This window comes from Peromyscus californicus, unplaced genomic scaffold (assembly GCF_007827085.1).
Source record: "Peromyscus californicus insignis strain IS unplaced genomic scaffold, ASM782708v3 Scaffold_5__1_contigs__length_169319896, whole genome shotgun sequence".
NCBI lineage: Eukaryota > Metazoa > Chordata > Mammalia > Rodentia > Cricetidae > Peromyscus > Peromyscus californicus.
This window is the reverse complement of record NW_026294573.1, coordinates 164185648-164195572: the sequence shown is the minus strand read 5'-3', so window position 1 is coordinate 164195572 and position 9925 is coordinate 164185648. Positions and strand designations below refer to the sequence as shown.

Genomic DNA, 9925 nt, shown 5'->3' with positions numbered 1-9925 from the left:
TGTCGGGTTTGGATCACATTTTCACGTGACCTCTTGTGAGGGAGCACTAGCAAACGGGGGACAGTTCACTAGAAAGGGTTTTCTCTTAAACTGCATGGGGAAACTGTCCTTGTTTCTACTTCAAAGCTAAATTAACTTCAGAGATGGAAGAGTTAGGAGATTAATGACAACATATAAGAAGTTAGCAAATTCTGTCCACATTTAATAGGTCCATTAACAAATGCTAATTTGCATAAGCTTGGCAGCATTTACAGGTTCAGTTTGGGTGATTATTCTCCAAGATATCAAACTTGAGCTATCATGATTTTAATTAAATATTTAAAAAAAATTAATGCCTGTGATTGCTCGTAATTAAACCTACAATAATACCATTTCCTTATCTAGGTATTTGGGAGTACGTTATAGACAACCAGTGCAGAATTAGGCAAATCCCATGAAGCTTTAAGACAAATTGGGAAATAACAATTAGTGTTTATGTAAGTCTATCTAGGCTCTTAAATCACAAACATGTGACTGTTTTGTTATGGTATTGATCAACTTTCTTGTACTGGAAAATACAAATTTCAGAATGACATCATCATGCCCAGTAGGAGTAATTAAAGATATCTGATGAGGGAATTTAGAAGTTGAAAGGGATAATTGTAATTGATCCCGATTCAATCCTATTACAGCTTTTTATAGTTTAAGCTCTAGAGAAAGCCCATTCCTTGTCAAGACTTTATTTTACGTTCTTTTGTGTGTGCTGTGTTTTCTAGTCTCTATTTTTCCTTTTAATTTTTTTTTCCTGTAGTAAATAATGAGCTGCCGCCTGAAATCCGGCTTGCCAGTGGTCAGCTAATGGGTGATGACCCGTCTCTCCTTACTGCAGGAGAGCTGTCACCTTATATCAGTGACCCGGCGCTGAAGCTATTCCAGTGTGCTGTTTGCAACAGATTCACCTCTGACAGCCTGGAGGCCCTAAGTGTGCATGTGAACAGCGAGCGCTCTCTCCCTGAAGAGGAATGGAGGGCTGTAATTGGAGATATCTACCAGTGCAAGCTCTGCAACTACAACACCCAGCTCAAAGCCAACTTCCAGCTCCACTGCAAGACTGATAAGCATATGCAGAAATACCAGCTGGTGGCCCACATCAAAGAAGGGGGCAAAAGCAATGAGTGGAGGCTGAAGTGCATTGCCATTGGCAACCCTGTTCACCTAAAGTGTAACGCCTGCGACTACTACACCAACAGTGTGGATAAATTACGTCTGCATACCACCAATCACAGACACGAGGCGGCTCTGAAACTCTACAAGGTAAGCAGTGCTATCCATTTTCATTGGTGCACAGTAGACAAGGGCATTAACCATTTCAGAATTTGGAGCACAGACCAGCAAGGAGAGGGCAGGTGCGAGGATCAAGGTGCACAATTTCTGTTGCCGTTCCTAAAGGTATATGGAATGCACAGCGGTGAAAACTAGGGATTAGCTCCTTGCCCTATTTCTGTCTATCTCAGGGGCATAGATTGCTTCACTGGCTTCCTATAAGAAAAGAAAATTTTCTGGATAGTGTCATTAGGAAAATAGTACTTTAAAGTTTTGTTTTTATTTATTATTTTTACAAAACCAAAATATAGTGGCACTAAGTGTTAATGGAGGCAGGGAGCAGAGGACACAAACAGTGCCTATACTTTAAATGAGTCATTTGTTTGGTGATAAACAGGAATGACCCAAACAGAACGTTTGTGTACGTTCACTCTTGCTGACATAGAATAAACACAATCTTCCTCAGCATCAGTTGGAAGTCTTCACAAGGAAATTCTGTTGTTCTTTTGCATGATTGCTTTTCCAACTAGTCATGCTTCCTCTAGTCCCAAAAGGGTGTGGCATACATAAATACGTTCTTAAGATGACAAGTATACTTCTTTACTGGGATAAACTATGCAGATGTTCTTCATACGTGAGAGTGATGAGCAGCATGTATTGCACAACTCATGTTGATGTTTTCTGAACCCTAATGACTGAAGAATTTATTTTCTGTAGCTAGTTCACGGATTGCCTTGATCATTTTGGTTCCTGTACAAGTATAGCTCAGTCATTTCTATGATGAATAACTTGGTTACTTATTAAAAAACTTCTTTTGTCTAGAGGATATTAAAATTCAGAAAATATTGCAAACCATTAGTCATTGTAACAAGCTCTAAATATGATTACAAAATCCATTTTGCAAGTGTTATCTATTGATTTATACTAGAAATCAGTGATAACTATACTATCAGGAGTCAACCAACAATTATAGTACCTATAGCTAATCCTATTTAAAATTGCAAACACAACAGCAAGAGCAGATGTGGCCATCTGGGTTCGACTCGGGAATTATTTATTTGGATTGGTCTGATGCTGTGCACTTGGGTTGTCCCTGTTTGAATTTTAGATAGATGTACTATGCACAAAAAGCTACAGTCTCACTGTGAGAATTTGTAACATTGTTCCTGCAATATTGGTACTCTGTAGATCGATAATGAAAGCGTTAGATTTGGGCTGCTCCGTTTGTGGGGAGTGCAGGCCCTAATGTAAGATGGAGCACTTCTACCTCAATGCTATTGAAAATATAATATAAAGGATTAATTGTATTATAATTCATGGGTTTTGCAGCAACAGTTGACAACTGCTCCATTGCCTACTTTTTTTTTTCCTGTTGATACCTGACCTATTAAAAGTTTTAGAATACCTAGGAGAAAAAAAGCAAACATTAAGTTTGTATAAATAATAGATTTAGACCCTGGGAGCTATATAGAATATTCATGAACTGTGTTTATATTCACGCAGTTCCTCTAACACTTTAAATTAACATGTTGTGCATAGGAGATACAAATGTACAGATTTTTCTATTTTATTACTCTCAGGTGGGAACCTAGTGAAAGGGAGAGTGTTATTGTTTATATTCTTAAAAAGAGTTATTTAATCCAAACTGTCTGATAATTCTTCATATGTTGATAGGTTTGTGTGTGTGTGTGTGTGTGTGTGTGTGTGTGTGTGTGTGTATGTGTGTGTGTGTGTGTGTGTGTGTGTGTGTGTGTGTGTGTGTGTGTGTGTGTTTGTATAAGTTCATGCAATTCTTTCTGTAAGAATGAGTTAACCACCTTACTCCTACAGGACCAGGGTTCAACTTGAAGTTGACTTTGAATCCATAAAAAACAATTACAATAAATGCTTGACTCTAAAGAAGGCTATGATGCTGAGAGCACATTCTACCCCACAAGCAAAAGATGCATAGTTATCTTACAGATCCTGTAAGATACAGAATATGTTCAGGTGGTTATCCCTTAATTAGCCAAGTATACCCAATATAGTGTTGAAATATGCCCAGCAGACAAAGTTATTATAAAAAAATTACATTAAATTCAAAGAATACCAAAAATATTTGAGTATTGAAACCTATTATCCAACAATTCAACTATATTTTTTGCATATTTCTAGAAATAGTCAGAAAAAACACTCTCAAGTAGTTATGTATTGAGCATGCTATTTCCGAACTCAATTCAAAAAACGATATGATTCAGACATAGAGCCTTTCAAGCACAGTGATGAGGAGATTAGCTTGGCTGACTTGTCTCAGCAAAATAAAATTGGTTCATAAATAACATTAATTGCTTTTAAATGAGAAACTAACAAATTGGCTTGGGCCTGGAAAAAAAAAACCATGGTTTATCATATGACTTAAATATTAAAATTAGACTTAAAATAGTTTCAGAGTTAATAACTAGACAATAATCTTCTCTATAAAATTTATTTTCATTAAGAGTTTAATTTGCACCATTTTGCATTGTGAATTATTTAGACATTAGAGGAAAGTGGCAGGTTACAATTGTAAGACAGACACAGAGCTGTGAGGAAACAGCTTTGCTCATTATTGACAACATATTGATTCATAACACTCTAAATGGGGCGACGTGTCAGTTCAATTTGAATAAAACACTCTACTCACTGCGTTGTCAAGCTGAAGAAGCATCACCTAAAAGAACTATGGGCTTTATCCCGTTTAAAGAGGTTAAAAGTTAAAGGTTAAGGGTTAGTGTGGAAGCATCATCTGCCGAGCTGCTTAACTTTAAACTGATCAATTTAATGAAAATCTGTTTTACAGATGTTGTTTTAATGTATTTGGCAGGATTTAGTCAGATTTAACATTAGAGGGGAGGCAGTAAAAATTATTTCTTTATTTGACCAGAAAAACACCTCTCCTTTTATGTTTAAGGTAGATGGCTTGTGGGCTATGGTATTTTGGCAAAGAACCCAGAGGCAGAATGTGTTGATGATGTTTCCATATGGACCAGAGGAAAAAAAAACTGTTATGTCTATTGCTAAGGATGACTGGAAGGAAAAAAAAAACTGTGTTCACTTTGGTAGTGTAGTGTTACTTTCCTGAGAAGCAACTCTGTTATTACTCAAAAATCTTCCTCATTTTTTTCAAGTGACATTCTCTGAAGTTCTAATACAGTCTTATCTTGACGTAGTTTTCATCCAGAAACTTTAATGATGAAAGAAAATTGGTCAAGGAAAAGGAAAGAGAAAAGAACTATTTTACGTTGCCCTTACTCTTCCCTGTTAGTGCCTGGATGGATGTGTAAAATGAACCTAACAATGGTGCTAAGTGTGCAGAGCGTTAAACTAGGTCTTGCAGGTTAATGTCTACATACATACTTGTGTAAATACGCAACAGTGGTTTTAAGATAAGTTAATTTACCAGGCTACATTATATTTTTAAAATTTCCTGCTTTTATATTCTCTTAAAAGTTTTAGTGAATTGGTTTTTAGGTCTGGGTCCTCGCTAAATGTTTGGATGATGTAATAAACTAATGAGTCGACTGAGGAGCGTATTAAAGGACCTCCTTTAGCATCTCTCAGCCTTCATTCTAAAAAAGCATTGTAATTTGCTCTGCTTCTTAAGTGAGCCCTGGCATTTTCTGACGAATTCAGTGGAAAGTTGTAATGACAACCGCTTAGCATTATACATGAAAGTTAGGGCAATCAAGGAAGGCTTGGGCAGCAGTCCAGAATACACTCGAGTGTGTTCTTGGCTCTGCGAGGCTGACTTTTCCGGCCAGCCCTTTGGCTTAACTATTTCCCTGTGTGGAACATGCCCATGCTTAGCTGTCTGTGTCCTCTGACAGCCCTCCTCTTCCTGTGTGAATGTGTGAGTGTTCACAACTTTACTGGTTCAAAGGCAAAAGCTTAACTACTTGAGCTGCTTTCTCCCTGGCCTCTGCTGGGAGCAAGGCACAGGAGCCTATCTGACTTCCCCACTGCTGTGTGGCTATTTGGATCTCATAAAGGCTAAAAGCATTGAAGCATTAGTTTGTCTTTATGGTGAGTAGTGGCACACACACACACACGCACACACACACACACACACACACACACACACACACACACACACACACGGTTTAGTCCTAGGAACTTATAGGGTGACATAGACCCAAGGAAGAGTTTTTAGTTTTTCTCTTTATTTAGGATTTAGATTAAAGAAAAGATCCAGATTAAGTGCTAAAACTCGAGGGGAGGGGAAGGGGACATAGAAGAGCATGAGGTGGGCAGAGCAAGGGAAGCATGTGCAAAGGAAACAAGCCACTGAATGACTGGCATCGCCTAACCCTTTGCTGCTTTTACTAGTAGAAAATACTGAACGGTTTGAAGTTATCGGTGAGCCACAGGTATTTTTATAACCATATGCCCAATTTCAAACCAGCTTTGCAATTTAAAATCAAATATACCAGGTATGTACCATTTGAGTCATGGATGTCACTGTTCTTGTGTGATGGTAAAAGTTCTTAGAAGATGCTGCAGGGCGCATTTGCGTGTACGGCAACATACAAAGGAAATTGCAATATGGGTATGCTCTGAGAAATCCAAGTAGGTTGCTCTTACTCTTATTCTAGGCATTTGTTTAGGTGAAGAAAGCTGTTTTCAGAGATCAACAAAAGTTATTCTTTGCCCAGACTAAACATTAACCTGAACGTGGAAATAGTTTTGCACTCTTTGTATTAGTTTCACATTCATGTTCATTTCAAGGTTGAAAAGCAGTGTGAAATTTAATTCCAGTTGTAGGATTTTGTGTGTGTGTGTGTGAGTAATCACAATTCAAATTATTCCATTGTATTCTCATATTAAAAGACAGGCAGAGGTTGGAAAAGTAATTTCTACAGTAGAACAATCCATGCTTGCATAATACTTAGAACTAATAAATACACAGATCAAATAAAGAAGAACTGGTTAGCTAATAGCAACTAATAAATCATGGGTGTTTTCAGATCACACTGTAATTGGCCGGCCCTCCCAACTACACAGCCTTCTGTTTTTAAGCATGATGTTTGTTGCCTGAACTGTGGCCATGTGCAAACCATGCTACTTTGTTACAAATGTGAACTTCGGTCACTGTACTCTTGTGCAAGTACTAAGGTACATTGTGAGCTGAGAACCTTTTTTCACCTCCAAAATAAGAAAAATAACCTCAAAGTTATTAAATATAAACAGATGGACACATACTAATCCCTACAGAGGTCCATGTTAGCCAAGCTTATTGTATCTATGTCAGGGTGAAAAAAAGAAAATGTGGCATTTGATCTCTCCTGTCTTTACTTTCCCTAACTGTGCTCTGTCATTCCTCTATGTGTTAGGATGCGGCTTTGCCTCCCATCTAGATCTTCTGCTCATAGAAGCGCTCCGTGTTGCAAGATTAGCTAGCTTCCTTAGCAATTCTAAGGAAGCATTCTTTTAATTAAGGGGAAACAAGAAATACTATAAAAACAGAGAAGCTTCTACAATTGGCTTTTTCGGAGTGAACTGTTGTGAAGATATTTGCTTATTCTGGAAGAATTTCTGTGTTTGGGAGGATGGAGGTGGGTCAGGGCTGAGGGAATCAGTTGGGAGTAAGGGCTGGGGAGAACAGTCCCCTTTCCTAAAGTTCCTTTCATTTGCTGCTTCTGAAGGCACCCACCCGATGCACCCACACCACCACCACTGCCTCCATACAAACACACCTCAGAAACCCAGTCAACAACTTGGCACTGCTGTTCACTCCGGGTCCCAGGAACATGTCAACTTGCACTTTGTGATTCACACATTTTTGTATTATGTGCTCTTTCTGTCTAGCCTGGAATGTTGGCACATTTTATCCAAAAATATCAATTGGCTTATTTGTGACCTGTCCTGAGGTCACTTAGGTAAAATGAACAACAGTGTTGTCACATAATTCTGGACTCTCGTACAGGTTTCCTTGGCTTAATGTTTCTGTCCCTTTCCCATGGAGCTGGTATGCAGTTGTTGAAGTGCTCAAAGGGCGTGGGGCTGGCACACAGCAGTGCAACCACAGTCATATGTTAGGCAGGCCTCAGACTGCTGAAAGGGTCTTGGCCTGGGGTGGAGTGAGGAGGAGCTGGCATGTGCATAATGACCACAGTTCGGCTTCCAGAACATCTGGCCTTCCCAAGCCCTGCTGCAGATGCTTTACCAAGTTTGCTTTGAGTCTGAGCCTATGCTAAGGGGGAATTCACACAGACATAGAAATGTATTCATTATTCTGACAATCCGAGCATTGGAGGCAATTTCTCCTCACACTGTCAGTGGCTTTCAGGACAGCATGAGAGGCCATGATTTATTTTTAAAAAGTGAATCAGGACCATGGAGATATAGCAACACCTCACCATCAGGAAAGGTTTTCATAGATTCCATAACCTAGGTGTATTGATAGATGCTAACCCAAGGGTCATAGCTTCATTTGCAGAATACCTAGAAGACATGCTGCTTCTTGTCTCCAGTAAGCAGAGAAGCATTTACTGAGCATTTACTGTGTCTTGGCTTTGAATATAACTGCATGAGGAGTGTACCCATTAATGTGCTGGATAATAAGCTGGCTTCCTAAGTGTTGTGCAGACATGAAATTTTCTGAAGTTGTATTTTCAAACACCACTCTTCACAACTGTAAGTTATATGTGGGCCCAGAGACATTCATAAAAATTACAAGTTTCCCTGATGTTTTCAACCATGCTTATTCAAGAATTTGAATGTGCCAGCTATCTTGAATTATCCATAGATAAACTATAATCCTATTTGTGTATCTTGGCAGACTCAGTTACTCTATTGCATAGCAACATTTTATTCATTGATTTAAGATGAGAATTACGTTAAAAATTTTAATGCAAAAAAAGAGCTTTCCTTGGTTGACACATTCATAGTTATTTTTCAAATACAAGCATGCTGTTGCAATGTGTGGTTGAAAAAAACTGATGAAAAATCAGTAAGCATGTCCAGTTACAACCTGAATCAGCCCCTCTACAGAATCAGGGTGCTACTTTAATATGAATCCTGGAAAATATGTAAATACAGTTTACAATGCAGTCAGAGAGAGTTCTGCCTAAAGGTACATGATTGTGTTGACTTCTTACACAATTATCACAGACAAGAGTTATGCACAGCAATTTTGTTTCATTTGCTTAAATAATACTGAATTAATGTTCTGAGGTTTTGTGAGTTGTGGGGACATACACATATATGCCAAGACTTGGAGGACCGAGGTGGGAAGGTTATGAGTTTGAGCCCAACCTGGCTCACAGTAAGATCCTCTTGTGGGGAAAGAAATGACAGAAAGCAAATCCTGTATTTTCTATGGATAAGGGAAAATACTTTTATAGAACATATAATATATTTCGTATAATGTTTATATGTAAAATGTGCATATGAAAGCATATGGTAGTAGATTCACCTAAATAAAGCCTTTCTATCAATGGAAATATTTGATAGTATAGAATATGTATTAGTCTGTCATCTTGGTAAAGGACTAAGTATTGGGGTTATATTTGCCTTTCAAGTAATTGTGTGTGTGTGTGTGTGTGTGTGTGTGTGTGTGTGTGTGTGTGTACATGCACACACATATGCATATATGTGATGTTGTCTGTGTTGTACTTTGTGTGTGATGTGTCCTTGTTAGTATAGACATGTGGACAAGGCATGTGAGTAAAACATCTATACTAACACATCCACATATATATTGATAGAGGCCAGAGATATACATCAGGTGTATATCTGACCCTGTTGTTCTCCACTTTTATTTATTGAAATAGGGTCTCTCACTGAACCTGATGTGCATGGATTCAGCTAGGCTGACTGGAAAATGAGATTCATGGGTTCTCCTGTCCCAACCCACACCATTCTTCAGGGCTGGGGTTACAGGCACACACCCCTAGGCTAGGCTCTTTATGTGGAGGTGAGGAATCTAAAATAGGTCCTCATGCTTGCACATCAGGCATTTTAGAGACTGAGCTGTCTTCAGCCCCCCTCAAGCAACTTTTAAGAAGTAGCGCAGAGGAAGTGTAGTGTTATATACTTGGATATTTGATGGTAACAGTAATGGAAAGCAAGATTGAGAGAGGAAAAGACAGACCCAACTGCATGGTGACACCAGTTTTGGAAGAAACATTTTAAAGTTTTGATTTATTGATTTTTTTTCATTTGTGACTATGTATTCTGTTGCAAGAGATCTTCATTTATTGGTGGAGTTGGCAGTTTGCTGTTTCTTTGTGATTGATGGTATATTGGGGAGTCTCTTTCCAAAAATATCCCTTCTCTGGTGCCAGACGGTCTATTGACTATGAAACCATGTTGAGATTTTATTGTTCTATTTTTTGCCTTTTTGAATGTCACTGCTTTTTGAAGAAAGCACATGCACTGACCAAAATTGTAAGTTATACACTACATGTCCATTGTCTCATCACTCTTCCAGAGACTTCTACACAATTATTCACATTTAAGTGTATGTGGAAACCAGGATTCACAAGTTTGTCAGGTCCTCACAGAAAGTAAGAGCTTGGTCTTGAGTTGTGACTCTGTATCTTTTCAGCCTAGGGCCAGGCATTCTTGTAGAGCTCCATCAACATGAAAACCTTTTTATATTTGA

At 38.5% G+C, this 9925-nt stretch overlaps 1 protein-coding gene across 8 annotated transcripts in view; it reads left to right on the top strand.

The window, feature by feature from the left end:
* Positions 1–9925, top strand: part of Zfhx4 (zinc finger homeobox 4) — a 187313-nt gene that overhangs the window by 31094 nt on the left and 146294 nt on the right. For 7 of the 8 annotated variants that reach the window (XM_052718477.1, XM_052718473.1, XM_052718478.1 and 4 more), the window contains exon 3: positions 791–1293. In XM_052718477.1, coding sequence (XP_052574437.1) covers positions 791–1293 — 503 coding nt within the window. The remainder of the gene's footprint in view (positions 1–790; positions 1294–9925) is intronic. The other variant, XM_052718480.1, reaches the window with a different exon arrangement.